General features: G+C 42.7%; 1 protein-coding gene and 1 long non-coding RNA gene across 2 annotated transcripts in view; one reads left to right on the top strand and one right to left on the bottom strand.

Moving 5' to 3' along the window:
• LOC308403419 (NACHT, LRR and PYD domains-containing protein 12-like) overlaps positions 1 to 21,288 on the bottom strand; it is a 420,441-nt gene that overhangs the window by 336,528 nt on the left and 62,625 nt on the right. The window contains exon 7 of the mRNA XM_080892815.1: positions 20,161 to 20,337. Within this exon, the coding sequence (XP_080748941.1) occupies positions 20,161 to 20,337 (177 nt within the window). The remainder of the gene's footprint in view (positions 1 to 20,160; positions 20,338 to 21,288) is intronic.
• Positions 10,863 to 16,909, top strand: LOC308403993. The gene is made up of 4 exons (XR_013973029.1): positions 10,863 to 10,942; positions 11,179 to 11,404; positions 16,542 to 16,691; positions 16,773 to 16,909. It is a non-coding gene; the product is annotated as an uncharacterized lncRNA (long non-coding RNA).

Here is a 21,288-nt window from a genome sequence, read left to right as displayed (position 1 = left end):
TGGTTTGAAAACTATGTTGATGGTATAAAATGAACAGATGCATCTAGATTTTGTGCCACACCGTTGACATAAGTAGCCCAGGACAGAACCCTGTGCACTCGTTTAGTGACATTTAAAAAGCTGCAAGAGAGACCATTGAGCTGAACGCACTGCTGATGTCCAAAAGAACATTAGAGAAGCAGCCAGCTGCTCGGTCTGAAAGGCCTATTTCCAGTAATCTCTGACATAAAATGCTGTGGTCAGCAGCTCAGCTCATAAACCAAGGGACTGGGAGCAGCTGCTGCTGAGTGTTGCTGGAGTTCCTGTGCTGTTAGATCCTCATCCTCTCCACGCAGCTTGGAAGTAGGTGAAGTTGTGCCAGAAGAGTTTTTGTTGTGGTCGACAGTGTCAAAGACTTTGATAGATCAATAAAAAGAGCTGCACAGTAGTTCTTTGCATCCAGCGCTTCATAGATGTCTTTGAGAACTTTTATCAAAGCAGTTCCAGTACTGTGCAGTTTCCTAAAACCAGACTGGAAGGGAGATAAAATCCTATTTTCATCCAGATAACTTTGAAGTTGATTATTTACCAGCCTTTGAAGAACCTTAGATAAGCAGTGTTGGGGAGTAACGGAATACATGTACCGCCGTTACGTGTTACCGTAACGGCGGTACCGATGCTACTAAAGAATGTAGCATCATGGGCAGTGTAGTCCGTGTTGCTGGGAGAATGGACTGCCATACACGTTATGGGTCTGTGAGCGCGAGGAGGGAGAAAAAGGGGAGTGGAAAGGTACGAGTTATCGTCGAGGAAAAACGGGAGCTGGAAGCATGTAAATATAATAATAACCACTGCAGCCAAGAAGAGTCCCTGACGAGCCCAGTTGTAGGTAAGCTATTAAGACTCGACTGTACACCGTGTTCGTGTTTTCCTCCGAAACAATAAGTTCCGTTGGAGCAGTCTTTCAACGCCTCTCTCCGTCTCTCAAGAAAAGTTGACCCACACAACAAAGTAAAGCTATTTTTCGGCTATGAGCCGACAGGGATCCCGCTGTATTAGTCAGAGGTCCCTTTACTACAGTTCGGAGTCGCGGACCTTCAGTAATAGTAATAAATCACACAGCAATAGTACATTCACGTTGTTGTAAAAAGCATGATAATATATTAAGTAATCCAAAGTATTCAGAATACGTTACTCTCATTGAGTAACGTAACGGAATACGTTACAGAATACATTTTGGGGCATGTATTCTGTATTCTGTAACGGAATACATTTTAAAAGTAACCTTCCCAACACTGTAGATAAGACACAGAGTTTGGAAATTGGCCTGTAATTACTAACTGTTGAAGAATTACCAGCTTTCAGTGGGGGAGTGCAGAGGCACACTTCCACATCTTCTGTTGTAGAGAAAGATTAAAAATATAAGACACTGGCTCAGCTATGATATTTGCAGCCAAGTGCAAGAAGGAAGGAGAACGATTGTGAGGACGAGTTTCTGGTGTTGGGGCTATTCAAAGCCTTACAAACCTCTTCTACTGTGACAGGTGTGAAGGAAAAGGTATCAGTAAGCAGGAACTACGAGCAGAGTTGTGTGCAAGAGGTTTACCATCAGATACTGTGCTGAACAAAGAACAAGAAGCAACAAAGTGTTTGTTAAAGCAACATTTCAGTTTTGTCTGACACAGGAGTGGAGTCGATATTTAAGTGAGGAGGAAGCTCTGAGGAGTCACAGCTGGCAGAGACACTTTATAGTTTGCCAAAACCTCCTACGGTCGTTTGGACTGTCAGTCGTTACAGTAAAAAAATAGTTATATTGGATCTAGATGATGGAGGCAGTAATCCGATTACACAGCTAATGAAAACGTAGCCAATTAGCATCAGAGCCAGACTTCCTGCCCAGGCCTGGTTTCTCTCATGTAGGAGATCGGCCGGTACTGAACCAAACCAGGCCTGTCCCGACCTTTCACCCTGACCTGGCAAAAAGGGGCGTGTCTGTCCACAAAGTAGACACAACTCTCCTGTAAATGTTCCCAAACTGACATTGTCAGCCTGTTTAATACGACCCCAGTTCAAACTGATGCGGGCTCGGAGCGTGAGATTTTAGTGTTTCTCACAGCACCAACTACGCAGTGATCACTCAGGTCGTTGGCAAAAACTGCAGATGTGGAAAACTTACGCAGCATATTAGTTAAAAAAGGTCAATAAGAGCAGATTTATCTGGGTGTTTAGGATCAAGGCGTGTGAGGCTTTAAATAATTTGAGTCAGTTTTAAAACAAGCAGCGTGCCTTAAAATCATCAGACACAGAAGAAAGCCAGTCCCAATGAAAATCATCCATCTGAAAGACATCATTAAAATGCAGCTCAGATAAAAGTTGAACCAGAGACGGTGACCACCCACTCACTCCATCACTCTACTGACCACAGAGTCTCCAGTCTGTAGTTTGGACTCTGCTGAAGATCAGACAGCTGCTTCACATCTGGATCCTTCAGGTTGTTCAGGATCAGGTCCAGCTCTCTCAGATGGGAGGGGTTGGACTTCAGCGCTGCTGCCAGATAATCACAGCTGATCTTTGACAAACGACAGACACTCAATCTGTATAAAGAAAGAAAGATGTAAGTTTATTAGACAAAGTGTGAGCTTGAAATCATTCAGTGTTTCATCATCTGTTCAGAGCTGAAGAAGGTTCAGAATGTAGAAGTTTAGAAAATGGAAACTCCAAACAGCTGAAGCCAACAGGAAGCAGCTTCAAACAGGAAACTGTGCAGAGTTTCAGACTATATGTCCTGATGCAGCCAGTTGGATTTTGGAGATTTGAATCTCTGTTCTGTGACTAAGTCCTTGAATCATTTCTTCCAGTTGGTCCAACAAGACAGACTAAGTATTGGACATATGTTGTGGCTCCATTAGGGGAGCTTCTAAATGTGATGTGATGGCCCCTCTGGGTCTGTCAGGTCACAGGACTGAAGGGAGCTCAAACTGGGCACACAGTTGTTCCAGTCAGGACCAAAGACTATACTGGGAATGAGGGACGGCTTTGACTGTACCCACTGGGACTTTTTAAAGGCTCATGTTCTCACTTAGATCATCGATTTCTACTTACATTTCTTTCTGGGAAAAATTCGGATTACTTTGAAAACAGGAAGTATTTTCCCCAATAAGCAGCCCTGGATTAGTAAATCACTCCAACATGTTCTCAGGCAGAAGAAGCTGTCTTCTTATGAGGGAGAGAAGAAAAAGACTGAGGCACAGAAACTTGTTGAAAGAGAGATAAAGCAGCTAAAATCAGGTGTAAAAGTAAAGCAGAGGATGAGCTGAATAAAGGACACTCAAGGCTGGCTTGGAAAGGAATGAAGTCCATGGTGGGGATGCAGAACAAGGAGCAAAGATGAATGTGATGCTGAATCAGCAGAAGACTTGGACTCATTTGATTCCAGCTTTGATATCATTGATTTCAATGAAGAGCTTTGTGATTGTAGCAAAGGGCTGGTAGCTCTGAGAGTCCCACTGATGAGGTGTTTGTGTGGAAATCTCTTAGTTTGATCAAAGAGAGAAAAAGCTGATGCTGTGGGAGGGAAATGATTGAAGTGTGCTGTGAGGAACTGACTGGGAAATTTCTACACATTTTCCAGTCCTCCTTGGAAGTTCCCAGCATATGGAAACAAAGGATAAGTGTCCTATGGCACTCAGTAGGTATGGGTACCGGTATCCGGTGCCATTATGGCACCAGTTCTGACATAAACGGTAGTAACCAAACCGAAAAGCAGTGCACATTTCGGTGCTTTTTTCCCCCCTGAGATACACTTTGGATTCTAGCCAATCATTTTACCTTTCCAAGGATAGTAGGTGGGCTCAGGTATGTACGTTCTTTTAGAGCAGAGCTACAGATTAAAAATGCCAGAGGCTTAGCGGTCCAAAGTCTGGCTGTACTTCACAGCAAAAGATGCAAACTCAGCAGCCTGCAACAAGTGCTTTAAGGTGATACTGTGCAGGGAGGTAACACCTCGAATCTGATGAAACACCTGGCGAGGCATAGCGTTTTTTTAAAGCCGAGAAATGCACCGTATTTGATAGGGCGGCCACAAACGATTATTTTGATAGTCGACTAGTCACCGATTATTTTTGCGATTAGTCGACTAATCAGATCATGTATCCGTTGGACGTAAAACGTACAGCTTATTGCACCAGCAGCATCTGCTCTTATATAACTATCATTAGCTTACAGCTTTAAGTGTTTCAGGTATATGCTAATTAAAAATAAAGACAAGATGATAGCTTATTAAATTTTAATGTAATTTGCAGATTGTTTCGGTGAAGTTTAATAAACTCCTTGCTATCTAAACTATAACGGGACACCGTAGTATATTCTCGAGCATCTCACACTTCTGATAATCAGCTGTCTGCTTGACGTTTATTCAGCTGTGTAAAAACTATAACTTTAATCTCAGCCAAACCGATTTACTCAGGAACAAATAAAATACTAAAAAAAAGCCAAACAATAACATTTTTAAGTTATCTAAGTGACTTATATATCATGTTTAACCAGAGTGGAGAAAGATGGCGGTGGGTTTGAAAACGATTTGCCGGGAGTCCGCTGCTCTCACGGGCTCTAGTGACCTATCGAGCTACAGTGGGGCAAAAAAGTATTTAGTCAGCCACCGATTGTGCAAGTTGCCCCACCTAAAATGATGACAGAGGTCAGTAATTTGCACCAGAGGTACACTTCAACTGTGAGAGACAGAATGTGAAAAAAAAATCCATGAATCCACATGGTAGGATTTGTAAAGAATTTATTCGTAAATCAGGGTGGAAAATAAGTATTTGGTCAATAACAAAAATACAACTCAATACTTTGTAACATAACCTTTGTTGGCAATAACAGAGGTCAAACGTTTACTATAGGTCTTTACCAGGTTTGCACACACAGTAGCTGGTATTTTGGCCCATTCCTCCATGCAGATCTTCTCGAGAGCAGTGATGTTTTGGGGCTGTCGCCGAGCAACACGGACTTTCAACTCCCGCCACAGATTTTCTATGGGGTTGAGGTCTGGAGACTGGCTAGGCCACTCCAGGACTTTCAAATGCTTCTTACGGAGCCACTCCTTTGTTGCCCGGGCGGTGTGTTTTGGATCATTGTCATGTTGGAAGACCCAGCCTCGTTTCATCTTCAAAGTTCTCACTGATGGAAGGAGGTTTTGGCTCAAAATCTCACGATACATGGCCCCATTCATTCTGTCCTTAACACGGATCAGTCGTCCTGTCCCCTTGGCAGAAAAACAGCCCCATAGCATGATGTTTCCACCCCCATGCTTCACAGTAGGTATGGTGTTCTTGGGATGCAACTCAGTATTCTTCTTCCTCCAAACACGACGAGTTGAGTTTATACCAAAAAGTTCTACTTTGGTTTCATCTGACCACATGACATTCTCCCAATCCTCTGCTGTATCATCCATGTGCTCTCTGGCAAACTTCAGACGGGCCTGGACATGCACTGGCTTCAGCAGCGGAACACGTCTGGCACTGCGGGATTTGATTCCCTGCCGTTGTAGTGTGTTACTGATGGTGACCTTTGTTACTTTGGTCCCAGCTCTCTGCAGGTCATTCACCAGGTCCCCCCGTGTGGTTCTGGGATCTTTGCTCACCGTTCTCATGATCATTTTGACCCCACGGGATGAGATCTTGTGTGGAGCCCCAGATCGAGGGAGATTATCAGTGGTCTTGTATGTCTTCCATTTTCTGATGATTGCTCCCACAGTTGATTTTTTCACACCAAGCTGCTTGCCTATTGTAGATTCACTCTTCCCAGTCTGGTGCAGGTCTACAATACTTTTCCTGGTGTCCTTCGAAAGCTCTTTGGTCTTGGCCATGGCGGAGTTTGGAGTCTGACTGTTTGAGGCTGTGGACAGGTGTCTTTTATACAGATGATGAGTTCAAACAGGTGCCATTCATACAGGTAACGAGTGGGGGACAGAAAAGCTTCTTACAGAAGACGTTACAGGTCTGTGAGAGCCAGAGATTTTCCTTGTTTGAGGTGACCAAATACTTATTTTCCACCCTAATTTACGAATAAATTCTTTACAAATCCTACCATGTGGATTCATGGATTTTTTTTCACATTCTGTCTCTCACAGTTGAAGTGTACCTCTGGTGCAAATTACTGACCTCTGTCATCATTTTAAGTGGGGGAACTTGCACAATCGGTGGCTGACTAAATACTTTTTTGCCCCACTGTAGTGGGTAACAGACGTCTCCGAAAACGTCGGAGCGCTTTTGAAAATATGTGGTGTCTTGATAAACGGAGCAGATATTTGAGGTTTACACAGCTACATTCTCGCCTGAAAATATGTTGAACGTTTATTTTGTGACCCAGAAAGAATAATAAGAGTAATATTAAAACTAACTAGCTGCCGCCATTGTTGGAAACTGAGCTGGGCTGCGCTATGAATTCTGAGACAGAGCTACTTCTTCTTCTTCGGGGTTTAACGGCAGCTGGCATCCTTGTACATGCAGTGCCGCCATCTTCTGTTTCAGTCCGTTATTACACTCTTAAATCATACTACTTATTCCTGCGTCTTTTGTGATTTTACAAAGCTTCAAACGACGCGTTGACTATTAAATCAGTCGTTGACGAATTTGATAGTCGACGTAATCGTGACCGACGTAATCGTGACTAGTCGACTAATTGTGGCAGCCCTAGTATCTGATAGCTTGCTGCAAGACCTCACACCGAGCACATCTACTGCGGGTGTGGTGCCTGTTATCAGACCCGGAGTTAGCAACATACCCAAAGAAACCGAAGAGGAGAGTCCTGACCCCTAGCCCTGCCAGTGTAGCAGAAATGATGACGGATGATGATGGCAGCAGCAGCCGTTCTTCTCTGCGTGTGTAGCTTTATGTTGTTCGTGTGTAATTTACGTTGAGTAGGTTAACCACGTTATTGCATTAATACATGTAAGGTGAACTAGCAAACACCGTCGTAGTTACATGTGGCTGTCTTCTTGTTTGATGGCAGATACTCCCTTCACCCTGGCCAAAAAGGCTAAAATGACCAAAGAAAAAGTGGAAAACAGCTAAACATGAGAGGTGGCCCCACCATCTCCACCTCTTTTTAAAGGAACTAACTGTAATCTGAAGCTTCAAATGGAACTAAGACTTCCTCCACTAGGTGGCAGTGTCTGATGAGAAAGTGTTAGTTGAGCTGGCCTGGAGTCAGAAACAGGAAGATGCAGGATTTGGGCTGAAATGGGGAAAAGTGGTTCGCACTAGTGCCTTAAAGCAAGAAGGTTGTAGGCTGAAGCTTGTTGGTCTTTCTGTGGAGGTTGGATGTTCTCCCACAGTCCAATGAAATGCTGCTTAGGTTTATTGGTGCTTCTAAATTGGCTGTAGGTGTGGATGTGAGAGAGTGCTTCTCTGTCTCTCTCTGTTGGCCCTGTGATGGACTGCTCACCTGTGCAGGTGGACCACGCCTCTTGCCCTATGACAGCTAGGGCACAGGCTGCAGCCCTGTGAGCCTAAGCTGAATAAATAGTTAGCAAAAATGATCCATAGATGGCCTGAAATCCCCCAGTTAGCAGTTTGGTAGATAGCTATGACATGCTAATCCCATCCAGCAGCTGTATTCTACCTGTAAGCTGATCCCTGCTGAGCAAAAGCACTTTTTCATATACAAATTACAACCTTTAATAGAAACCTATTGGTCAGCATCTTATTAGCCTGCTGTTAGCTTCATTCCACAGAAAACTGAGAGAAACTAACAGAGTTGATAAAGAATAAAGAGAAATGTGCTGATTTAAAGCCTTTGAAGTGCTTCAGATGATCTCTGTCCACTTCTGTCCACTCATTCATTCATGTAAGCTTTCTAATGCAGCTTTGATCTTCACAGTCTGCTTCATGAAACTCATTCTAACCCTGAATGTCAGAGTGTTCCTCCTTCTCTTTCCCATCATTCATGCTGGCAGTGGAGGAGATTTGGATGTTGGACTGTGTTTTGGATGATGTGTGTATGTTTGTGTTGGACTGCTGTCTGTAAAGCAAACACACATTTTGCTTTGGATTTCAGTGTCAGACAGACTTTAAGGTGGAATGAAGAGTTTGAGAGTTTCACAGTGAATTATCCAGTGGAGGATTTTTCTTCTTCTTTGAAGGTTTGAAATGTGAACATTGTTCTGCTGCAGTCAATGGACTAAACCAGAGAAGAAGAAAACAGACTTTACCATGAAGATCCTCAGTGTGGATCAGTATAATATCAGCCTGATGTCTGCAGTTTAGTGTCAGCACAACTTTCACATCATATTCATCTCAGCACAACTAAAGCATGCTGACTGACTTCAGAGTTTCAAGTTTACATCCTGGACTCTCCAGGAAACCACACAGATGCTTCACTCCTGCATCCTGCAGCTTGTTGTTGTTAGTCAACAAATAGGCGGGGCCATTACTCAGGTCTAGCTGTCTCAGATGGGAGGGGTTGGACTTCAGCGCTGTTGCCAGATAATCACAGCTGATGTCTGACAAACCAAAGCCCCTCAATCTGTATAAAGAATGAAAGATGTAAGTTTATTAGACAAAGTGTGAGCTTGAAATTAGGGCTGCACGATTTTGCATAAAATGAGAATCACGATTTTTTTGTTTAGAATTGAGATCATGATTCTCTCACGATTTTCTTTTCCAATATAAATATTTATTGCGCTTATTAACAGCACAAGAACTTCTATAACAGTTGAGACTGAACATAAAAACCATAAATAAACATAAAAACAACAAATGTCTCACGTTTTGTCATTGCCGTAAAATGTTGTACTGCTTGAAATTCCACCTCCGCCGTTGCTCGACACTGCGTGTATAGAGCAGGTAGTGCAACAATAGAAAAATACGGGGCGGGACGGCACTGTGTAGCGTTTGTCTAGGGTGTTGATCGTTTTCCTAAATCCCTCGTTTTGCACAGTGTTGATGGGAGCCATATCTTTGGTCAGGTGATAAGTGATAGCCTCCGTAATTTCTTTGTGCCTGCGGGAGTTCGACGGGTATAGGGAAGCGCTGTATAAGGTTCCCGTTATTGATGTTTGGGTGGTTGACTGTGACGGATTTTCTCCTGTCACTTTCTCGTCATCCCTGACGTGCTCTCCGTTGTTTTTTCCCTGCTAATATTAGCATCACACGGCACAGCTTCTGTATCACGTGGTATAAGGCTCCGCCCTTGTCATTTCTTGAGCAGGAAGAGTGAGCGCTTGGTTTCATGCAGAGTACGTCCCAGATCAAAATGCGGTACAATCGTCGTCTTTTTTTTTTTTTTTAATTGTTGACATTTGGAAATGAGATCGCACATAAGTATGAATTGAGATCGCGATTTTCTAACAATTAATCGTGCAGCCCTACTTGAAATCATTCAGTGTTTCATCATCTGTTCAGAGCTGAAGAAGGTTCAGAATGTAGAAGTTTAGAAAATGGAAACTCCAAACAGCTGAAGCCAACAGGAAGCAGCTTCAAACAAACACAACAAGAGAAAAAACTCTGAATGTTTCACATTAAAGTCGTACATTTATCATAAAAACAGGACAAAGACTTGAAAAAGTCGTGTTTTTCCTTCCAGGAACCACAAGGCTTCACTTTTAAAGGTGAAGTGTGAAAGAAATGGACATATTTGAAGTCCAACACCTTTTTCCAGTCACATTATTAAAGCAGACAAACTACAAGCTTATTTTCATTCCAACAAGTCATCTTCTGACCTGGACTAACAACACTGGTCTCTATGTGCAGCTGGCTGTGAGACCAGTGCTCAGGGAGCGTCTACAAAGTGCAACACTGAAAGAACATCACACACTCATTTGCTTCCAGCACTTTCACACAAACATCTACTGTCATTATTGTTAGGTATTTTAGTACCATGGGAGCATTTACTGGATATTGTTTTATAGTGACATTATGCAGGAAAACTCTGTCATTCAATAAGGCCCCTTTTGTTTTAGTTATTTTTCTCTTTGACCCAAGAATTGATGTGTGAGAATCACAGGCTGGTACAAGGTTGAAATACCACAGAGATCACTCCCTCAGCTACATTAGTTTCTTAATCTTTTAGACGCCTGTTGAAGGCCAAATGGTTTGTTTCAGATTTCACTAATGTAAGAACTCTTCGTTTTGTGCCTTGAAAATATGTCGCTGAGATAATCACAATTGTAGCTGAACTAATAAACTACACAAAGGATGCTTCTTCACCCAAGGGCAGGAAGACGCTGCCTTATCTTGGTCTGTACTGGTTTAAACTGATAATCTGCTGTCTCATGAATTTTACCCTCTATATAAACTGTTGTACTTGTGAATAAAGTTGAGTCACTTTGGGAAGACAATCTAAAGCAGTCTCTGTTTTCTTGTTCTCCCAAGCTGCTCCCGAGCTGCTCGTACTAACACGCTGAATGGCATGCTTGAATATTACTTGAGAATATATTTGACTGTGTTACAGACTAAGGGACATTCTCTGCTGATAGGTGAAGGTACATTCTCTGCTGATAGACGTCCACGCCTCGGAGGAAGCCGATCCACGGAGTAGGCCCTGGAAACAGTTTCCTTCAATTATTGTCACCAAACTCTGTGTATCCTTTATTGCAAATTCAAATGGGATCAAATGGTCAGACAAAAGAGGCTTATGAGGAAATATGATGAAATGTTGTGTATTAGCAGCAAGTTTGTGATGCCTCAAAGGCATTTATTTCATTTATCTTTAATGTTTGCTTAAAGTAATTCTTTCGTATGTATTTAAGTTAAAAAGAACAGTAAAAAGACTTCAAAATGTTAAGAAGCTTTAAATTTGAAGGTTAGCTTGCTGGTGACCTCACTTCCTGGTGGGTGACCTGTATTACTTCATTTCCTGTTTAATTCCTCTTCCTGGTTGCTCTAAGAGGTAGAGGGACATGCGGTCTTGCTCTGAGGCTTATCCACAGCCATCCACTTGGGAACATTGTTCAGGCAACGTCGTAAGTGTATATATTTCATGGTGAAGGTGTTAAAAAGGCATAAATAGCGGTATTTGTTAAAAATTATATTTTATTTGTGATTCATGGAGGTTGATTTGTACATGTTAAAAAAGGGCAGTTTTGATGATCATTACTGTTGCTAAAGCTAACACGAAGGTGTAAGGTCACATTTTGAGTTATTTCATGATTTATGTAAACGATCATTTTTTCTATTCTGTATTTCTTTTCAACTACAGTTTTCACCGCTTGTCAAATGAAGATTCTGAGTAAAAAGTCAACTCTACTCGGACTCGTGTATTCATTGACAGAGGTTTAGCTTGGTGTTTGATCGGAGTTGCTACACTCTGCAACAGAACACTACAGTGAAAAGACGGCACTCGATGGTCCTACGTGTTCATGATGGCAGCAAGCAACAAGTCATCGGTATCAAATACCAGGAGCAACGTGACATCAGCATCATCTGTAAGTGCGGCTCGCGCCAGAGCTAAAGCAGAAGCTGCTAAGGTACGAGCATCATATGCTAGCCAGGAGGCTAAATTAAAATTGGAAAAGGCTGCTAGAGAAGCAGAAAGGAAAACTAGAGAAGCTCAAAATCAGTTGGAAGCTGCTAGAATTGATACAGAGCTGGAAGTGCTAACATTAAATCGTGAAGCAGACGCAGCCATCGCTGAAGCACAGGTGTTAGAAGATGTAGCAGAAATGCATGGAAATGTAGAAAATATGAAATCTGAGTCAGAAGACAGGCTTAGATTGCAACGTACTAGTGAATATGTTTGCTCTCAAAATGATCAGAATCAGTCTACCTTCGCACCAGTATCTGTCCCACCTGTTAAATCTGTAGACCGTACAGAATCACAAGACAGTTTCAGAACATGGCATCCACCTGTAAGCTTAGCGGAATTCCAACATAGCAATAGCAAGCCCAAGCCTGAAGTGGATAATGGGACGCATCCACCCACAACAAACCTGTCTAAACTGACCAGAGCTGAATCGAAGACCGACGTCGAAAGAACAAACCCTCGCATGTATATAAGTGCTCAATCACAAACACCCCAGCATATGCTTCCAGTGAGCGTGCCACAACCTCCAGACCCTCTGGCACAATATTTGGCGCGACGTGATCTCGTTACGTCAGGACTGTACCAATTTGATGATAAGCCAGAGAATTTCCGTGCATGGCGGTCCTCATTCACTAACGCTGTGGCTGAGGTTCAACTTACAGAAACACAAGAATTAGACCTCATGACCAAATGGTTAGGAAAAGAGTCTGGACAGCAAATAAGATGCATACGCTCAGTGCATGTGAATAATGCTGGTTTGGCTCTGCGCAAGGCATGGGAGAGGCTGAATGACTGCTATGGTGCCCCTGAGATGATCGAGCAGTCACTGTTTCAGAGACTTGACAGTTTTCCAAAAATTGCAGCCAAAGATCACATCAGATTACGTGAACTTGGGGATTTGCTTATGGAGATACAAGGCGCAAAGGAGGATGGATACCTCACTGGGCTGTCATATCTAGACACCTCCAGAGGTATCGGACCCATTGTAGACAAGCTCCCATATGGGCTCCAGGATAAGTGGGTGTCATCTGGGTCGTGGTACAAAGAAGAGAATAACGGCTGCTTCCCTCCCTTTAGTTACTTTTGTAACTTTGTTTGTCATGAGGCAAAGAAGCGAAATGACCCCAGCTTTATTCGTCAAAGCAACGGCGCAAGCCCCACAAAACCAGAAAGATTACCTATGAAGAGCTTTAATACCAACAAGTCTATCGCGGTTCACAAAACAGATGTCTCTACAATCAACAACGACGCTAACAAGAACTGCCCATTGCACAATAAACCTCACCCACTTAAAAAATGCAGGACATTCAGAAACAAGTCCATCGATGACAGGAAGGCCTTTCTAAAACAGAAAGGAATATGCTTCAAGTGTTGTTCTTCAACTTCACATGTTGCCAAAGACTGCAAATCTTCCGTGAAATGCTTAGAGTGTGAAAGCATCTATCATGATGCAGCCATGCACCCTGGCCCACAACCTCAACTCACCAAGGCTCCACCACCACCACAAGAGAATGGCGGGGAGGGAGAAGATGACTCTAACGTAACTGATGTTAGAACCAGCTGCACAGAGGTTTGTGGCCCCGGCCAGTGGGGTCGTTCTTGCTCTAAGATCTGCCTTGCAAAGGTCTACCCCAAACATTCAAAACACAAAGCCATTAAAGCTTATGTAATTCTGGACGACCAGAGCAATCGCTCTTTAGCCAGGCCAGAGTTCTTTGAGCTGTTTGGTGTGGAGAACGAACCACTCTTATACCATCTCAGAACATGCTCCGGTGTCATCGAAACGTATGGCAGAAAGGCAGAGGGATTCCAGATAGAGTCGTTGAACGGCAACGTGCTCATACCTCTTCCACCACTCCTTGAGTGCCCCGAAATCCCTAACAATCGAGCGGAAATCCCAACACCAGGTGCTGTTTTGCATCATCCACCGGGCCCTCTGACCACCACCAGTAGGCAATGGGTGAAGTGTCTTGCCCAAGGACACAACGACCGAGACTGTCCAAGCCAGGGCTCGAACCGGCAACCTTCCAATTACAAGGCGAACTCCCAACTCTTGAGCCACAATCGCCCATTAACTAGCCACTACTGGATGCGATTATGGATGATGTTCTTTCAGTGTTGCACTTTGTAGACGCTCCCTGAGCCTCACAGCCAGCTGCACATGGACCAGCTGACATTACCCAGCATTAGAGGCGGCTGTAAAAAAATGGATTTTCCTATTTAAATGGTTTTAATTTGAATAAAGCGATGTTGATTCATTCAATCCTGAATCGATTTTTAATATAAATGTATTTTGCCAGAATCTCAGGTTAAAGCTCCCAAAAGTATTTCAACAACAAGCAAACAGATAAAACAGTAAATGAGAGCAGCTAAACACACAAAGATGGAAACACAGAGCGTGGATCGTTCACTCGACAGCACGTACATGGACACGCCGTCGGGGCTGAAAGTGGACAGCTCACAGATCCTGAAGCTGCAGGTTTCATCTGTCTCCAACCAAAACTGACTGAACCAGCAGCAGAAGAAGATCCAAACTACGCTTTATGTTTGATGAACATCGTCATGAATTCTCTCTGACTTTGACGTTTACTTCCTGCACAGCTCTCTCTCTCTCAGTGTACTTCAAGAACAGTTTACCTTCAAAAATCTGTTTCCTGCATTATTCACTGCTTATTACGCACCAGTCTGCTGTTGTGTTCACTGCTGTCGGCCTCCCAAAACAAAGCCTCATTTCTGCTGTTCAATACTGAAGAAATTTAAACCTTTTAAAATGATGACAGATTACAAACTCTCAGCTGTGTCTGTAATCAAACCTCTGGAACTTTGCTTCACTTCAGCAGCATCAGCTCATGTTCACATGTTGATTCATGGTTTGCTTCAGTTTTGATGGACTGCAGAATATTTAGAAGGTTATCTGCTATAAAAAGCCAGAACAGGAAAATCTGCTCCATGTGTTTCTGTTTGGCCCCCTGTGCAATTCAGTTTGTCTGTACTTTCATCCACAGCAAGAGAGTATGCAATAAAGTTTTTGCTTCTTTCACACAACTGTGTTCTTAAATCAGTGGCCATCTCACAAACCCAATCAGCAATCGTATTTCTGCTCAGGCTCACATTTTCCAAAATCTGCATTTTGTCTGGACACAAGACGTCGCACAGCTTCATCATGCAGCTCTTCAGAGTGGTACCGGGCTCATTTCGCTCCTCTGCTACAATAAAATTTTCATTCACAACAGCTTCAATTTGTGATTTTGCTCTGATGAAAAAAGTCTGCTGAAATGTCAGATTCTTCTTCTTCCCGTGTGTCTTCTTTAAGACACACGGGTTTACCAGCAATGTATGTAAACATATATTCAGTCACCCACTGGCGCTGAAAGGCTCTGCTTTCAGAATCAACTTTTCTCTCCACCATTGTGAGCGGTTAGCTTCGCAATAACAGAAGTTTAGTGTTCAACAAGGAGGCTGCAGCGCTGCATTATGGGATCTGTAGTTTGTATATTATTAGCGCCTCATATCGCAGGGCCATGCATAACAATAATAGTACATCTATATAAAACGATCTCGCGGGCCGGATATAAATGTACGCCGGGCCGGATGTGGCCCGCGGGCCTTGACCTTGACACATGTGCAGTGTTGCTGTTGAGATCGATCGGTCTGCAAATGTCGGATCCTATACTTATTCCTGGATTCTCCGTTAAAGATTTTTCAGTGGCTCATGTTAATATTTGTAGCCTTAAATATAAGACTCAGGAAATTCAGTCACTGTTGTCAATAAATACGATAAGTTCAATTCAATTCAATTTTATTTATATAGCGCCAAATCACAACAAAAGTCGCCTCAAGGCGCTTCATAGATACAGAGAAAAACCCAACAATCATATGACCCCCTATGAGCAAGCACTTTGGCGACAGTGGGAAGGAAAAACTCCCTTAGTTAGATAAGTGTGCTGGCTATTTCCGAGACACATTTAGATGCTGCCTTTGAGAATAATGAATTTGAAATAAACGGTTATAAGTTGTATAGGAAGGACAGGAACAGATTTGGAGGGGGCGTAGCCCTATACATTAATGATAATATGGCAAGCAAACTTGCCAGTGCGAGCTGGGTGAGGGCCTCCAGCTCGCACTGGAACGGTTCGCAGCCGAGTGTGAAGCAGCGGGAATGAGGATCAGCACCTCCAAATCTGAGGCCATGGTTCTCAGCCGGAAAAGGGTGGAGTGCCCACTCCGGGTCGGGGATGAGTTCCTGCCCCAAGTGGAGGAGTTCAAGTATCTCGGGGTCTTGTTCGCGAGTGATGGGAGAAGGGAGCCGGAGATCGACAGACGGATTGGGGCTGCAGCTGCAGTAATGCGGACGCTGCACCGGTCCGTCGTGGTGAAGAGGGAGCTGAGTGTAAAAGCGAAGCTCTCAATTTACCGGTCGATCTACGTCCCTACCCTCACCTATGGCCACGAGCTGTGGGTAGTGACCGAAAGAACGAGATCGCGGATACAAGCGGCAGAAATGAGCTTCCTCCGAAGGGTGGCTGGCCTCTCCCTTAGAGATAGGGTGAGAAGTTCGGCCATCCGGGAGGGGCTCAGAGTAGAGCAGCTGCTGCTCCACATCGAAAGGAGCCAGCTGAGGTGGTTCGGGCATCTGACAAGGATGCCCCCTGGGCGCCTCCTGGGTGAGGTGTTCCAGGCATGTCCCACCGGGAGGAGGCCCCGGGGCAGACCCAGGACACGCTGGAGAGATTATATCTCTCGGCTTGCCTGGGAACGCCTTGGTATTCCCCCGGATAAGCTGGAGGAGGTGGCTGGGTGTCATGGTCCGCGGCCTGGCGTCTGAGGTGCTGATGGGATGCCCACTCCCGTGGGCGTGGCCGCTGACTCCACACCTGCATCCCATCCCAGGCGATCACCAGGTGGACCATTTAATCCTGCCCAGCCTGCTGCTCCACGCCAGTCCGTAATCGTCCTTCAGCGGTAACGCACACCTACGGGAAAGTCCTTAGGCAATCCTATCCGTGTGAACTAGTACTAACTCTGCCTTGTATACCCAGATCACTGCTCGGCGTGTTTTGAGTCACCAGCCTGTCCACCTGCCTGTCCAGAATTTGGATCACGATCAACCCCAGCCGCCTCGCCCTTTCTGGAGCTTCTCCCCACGGACCCTCACCCCTCCCTCCGGTTCCCTTGGCCCCGCTATCATCGTAAGACGCGTACACTACCTCCCCTCGTATGCTGCCGGTTTACCCGCACCCCAATAATCCTTTTTTCTTTTTCTGTTTCAGCCTCCCACGGTCCCGCTCTCTGCATTTCCTGCGCGATTCTTCTCCCGGTCCCTCGGTTTCTCTGGTTCCGTGCGTTTTCTCCCTTCTACTCTCCCGGGACACTCTCAGTTATAATAAAGTTTATTTTTTCTCTCGTACCGCTGTGTGTGTGTTCTGCTCCTGGGTCCAGCTTGTGTGTTGAACTTCGGTTCTTGACAGCTGGGGAGAGGGAGGTCTGGGCCTCTTTGCTTAGGCTGCTGCCCCCGCGACCCGGCCTCGGACAAAGCGGATGAAAATGGATGGATGGATGGATGGCAAGCAAACTACGTACAGACTTAATGTTTAACGACCTGGAAATTGTGTGGGTTCAGTTACACCCGCTCTATGGCAGGCCTGTATTAGCAGGTTGCTGCTATAGACCCCCAAGTAGTAATATGTTGTATGTAAAACGAATCTGTGAAATGCTGGAAAGAGTAACTGAGGAAAACAAAGACATGTTCTTATTAGGAGACTTTAATATCAATTGGTCAGCTCCTTCTTGTTCTTTAAGGAAAAAGATAAGTTCATCAGCGTCGGCTTGTTGCCTGTCTCAGATGATCACCATTCCCACCCGGGTCACGGTCAACGCTGGAGGTCATAGGTCATCATTATGCATTGATCATATATATATACAAATGTTCCTGAGCATTGCTCTAATATTGTTTCTATTCCAGTTGGTTATAGTGACCATAATCTTGTAGGTTTGACCAAGAAAATGAAACCACTGAAAACTGCACAAAAGATTATTTTTCATAGATCATACAAAAATTTCAATGCAGATAAGTATATTAATGACGTAAAAGAAATTCACTGGACTGACATCTGCCTCGAGAGTGACCCTGATATGGCATTATCTATGTTTATTGAAAACTTTTGCTACCTGGCTGACAAACATGCCCCCTTAAAAAGATTTACTGTTAAAAAGAACTACGCACCTTGGTTAGATAATGAACTTAAGGTTGCAATGTCAGAAAGGAATATAGCAAAAGCAAAAGCACATAAGTCTATCAGTCCACAAGAGTGGGCAAGATATCACGAGTTAAGAAATCAAGTAACTAAATTGAATAGGCACAAGAAGAAAGAATATTATCAACTTAAGCTCAAGGAGGCCAATAAGGACAGCAAAAAGGTGTGGAAAGTTTTAAATAATATAATGGGTAGAGATCTTGCTATGGTGATGTCTCACATCTACACGGGTGGTAGGTTTATAAGTAAAGCTAAGGACATAGCCAATTATTTTGCGAATTATTACAGCAATAAAATAACAAATTTAAAATCTAATATGAGCAAAGGCGATCCCACCTTATCACGTCGTCTTATACAGGATGTTATCATGAATAATAAGCTATGCCAATTTAAGTTTGAGGCAGTGAACGTGCAGATGGTAGAGCGCTTATTGATATCACTTCCTGACGATACATCCTCCGGCTCTGATAACATAGACAGTAAACTGCTCAAACTTGCAGCCAAGTTTGTGTCCCTTCCTATATGTCCCATATGTAATAGATCTTTGGCATGCAGCTTATTTCCATTGCAGTGGAAAGAATCGAAAATAATTCCCATCCCTAAAAACAAGAATGACGTTTTTAATGGTGTCAATAGCAGATCTATTAGTCTGCTCCCCGTTCTAAGTAAAATTATGGAGAGGATTGTCTATGAACAAATTCAACGTTACCTAATAGAAAATCAGTTACTCACTCAGTTTCAACATGCCTACAAACCTGGTTATTCCACCAGTTCAGCTCTTATTCACATGACAGATAACTGGTACAAATATCTGGATAATGGGAATTTGGCCGGGGTGGTATTTTTGGATTTTAGTGCTGCATTTGATTTGATAAATCATGATCTTTTGATAGATAAACTAAAATGTTATGGATTTTCACCAGCTGCTTTGTGCTGGATGGAAAGTTATCTGTCTGGAAGAAGGCAAACGGTTTATTATAATGGTTATTTCTCGGAGGGCTGTGAAATGAACTGTGGTCTACCCCAAGGCAGCTGCTTCGGTCCACTTCTCTACTCAGTCTTTACAAATGATTTGCCGTATGTCCTGGATAAATCTCATCTTGTAATGTATGCTGATGATTCCACCATGTTTTATTCAGCCAGTAGCCACTCTGAATTGACAAGCGTGTTACAACTAGATTTGCTGAACGTGTTTGATTGGATAAGTAAAAACAACATGATTATAAACGTGACTAAATCCAAATCCATGTTAATAGGAAGTAGAGTACGCTTAGTCAACAGCCCACAACTAAATCTTTCCATAGCTGGATCGGCATTAGAACAGGTCACCCAGATTAAATTACTTGGTGTTACCATAAACCACCACCTTTCATGGTCTCAGCACATCAACTCTGTTATTAAGAAAATGGGACAGGGCATAGCTATAGCTAGGAAATGCTCTTTTTACATCACTTCTTCAATTATGAAAGATGTCATTAATGCACTAGTATTATCTCATCTAGAGTACTGCTCAATCATTTGTTCTGCAGCTAATAAGACAGATCTGAACAGACTTCAGTTAGTCCAAAATAGGGCGGCCAGATTAGTGTTAAGGTGTTCATACTATACAAGTATTGATAAAATGCACGATAAACTTTCTTGGCTTTCTGTACAAGCTAAATTATACTATGGCTTACTTGTATTTTTAAAGAAAGCAATACTGGTAAACACACCACACTTTTTTTATGCCCAGTTGCAGTATCCAGATGAAATACATAATCATGCTACACGATTCTCAACTAACCACAATTTAGTAACTCCTCGAGTTAAAAGTAACTTTTTGAAAAACTCTGTTATATTTAAAGCATCTTTTCAGTGGAATAAGTTGCCTTATGCAATTAGAGAATTGGCTTCTATTCATAATTTTAAAAATCACCTAAAAGCCTATTTAGGCCGTTTTTAATGTATTTGTAAAAATTGTAGAGGGTAATGTCACTTGTAATGGAAATTGTGTATTTTGTATGAGTGTTGTGTTTTGGTTTTTTTGCTTTTTTATATAATTTTTAATATTCACATGTTTACATTTTCAGAATTGTAAAACCTTATTGTGGATCTAAGAGCCAAATTATGTGGACAATTTGCATCCAACTCATTGTGTAACATTTTATTTGGTGGTATTTGATGGTTTGGGCCCCAGGAAGACTAGCAACCACTGTTGTGGAAGCTAATGGGGTTCCTTATAAATAAACAAAAAAACAAACATGTGCAGTGTTTATACCGTTACGGAAAAAACATGAAAAAAAAAACCCCCATCGGCCCAAAAAAACAAAAAATCACCATCGGCCCACCGGGCAAATGCCCGGTATGCCCGATGGCCAGTCCAGCTATGTATTCATCTCAGCACAACTAAAACATGCTGACTGACCTCAGAGTTTCAAGTCCACATCCTGGACTCTCCAGGAAACCACACAGATGCTTCACTCCTGAATCCTGCAGCTTGTAGTTAGGGCTCAGCTCCAGCAGTCTCAGATGGCAGGGGTTGGACTTCAGTGCTGCTGCCAGATAATCACAGCTGATCTCTGACAAACCACAGACACTCAATCTGTATAAAAAATGAAAGATGTAAGTTTATTAGACAAAGTGTGAGCTTGAAATCATTCAGTGTTTCATCATCTGTTCAGAGCTGAAGAAGGTTCAGAATGTAGAAGTTTAGAAAATGGAAACTCCAAACAGCTGAAGCCAACAGGAAGCAGCTTCAAACAAACACAACAAGAGAAAAAACTCTGAATGTTTCACATTAAAGTCGTACATTTATCATAAAAACAGGACAAAGACTTGAAAAAGTCGTGTTTTTACTTCCAGGAACCACAAGGCTTCACTTTTAAAGGTGAAGTGTGAAAGAAATGGACATATTTGAAGTCCAACACCTTTTTCCAGTCACATTATTAACCCTTTAAGACCTACCATAGAACCAAGTCCGCTAGAGGTTATATTATATGTTTACATGCTGTGGTGCCATTTTTGGGAGCATTTCAAGTTGATATACATCAATACAACCATTATATCCCAAATTTTAATAATATGTCTGAATTAAGTGCAATTACATTTACATATTACATACAATTACATATTAGTAATTACATCCATTGCAAAAAAGTGCAATAAACTACAAAATAATTTAAAATCGTTTTACTTTTTTTTAACATATATTTCTAGTTAGAGAAATTTAAGAGGCTTATCCCTCAAAACTGTAAATACAAAAAAGTTGCACAAAATTGTTTCCCACCACAGGAAATTTATTTTAAGTGTCTTAATAGTTTTATTTTTGAAATACACCAATTTTCATATACTGCAGGAAAAATGAAAATAAATATTATAATGTAAATTTGCAAAAAAAACAGCATTTGCATTAAAATAAACTATTTCCAGCAGTGCAATATGAGTCCTAAGCATCCCAGAAACGACACAGAAAGTCATGAAGTCAAAGATAACTTTTAAAAACACCAGTATAAGCTCATAAGGCCCTGATGGTAAAAAACTACATTTCCACAAA

Source organism: Rhamphochromis sp. 'chilingali' (genome assembly GCF_963969265.1).
Source record: "Rhamphochromis sp. 'chilingali' genome assembly, chromosome: 1".
NCBI lineage: Eukaryota > Metazoa > Chordata > Actinopteri > Cichliformes > Cichlidae > Rhamphochromis > Rhamphochromis sp. 'chilingali'.
Note: the sequence above shows the minus strand (reverse complement) of the source record. Positions and strands in the feature narration are given on the sequence as shown.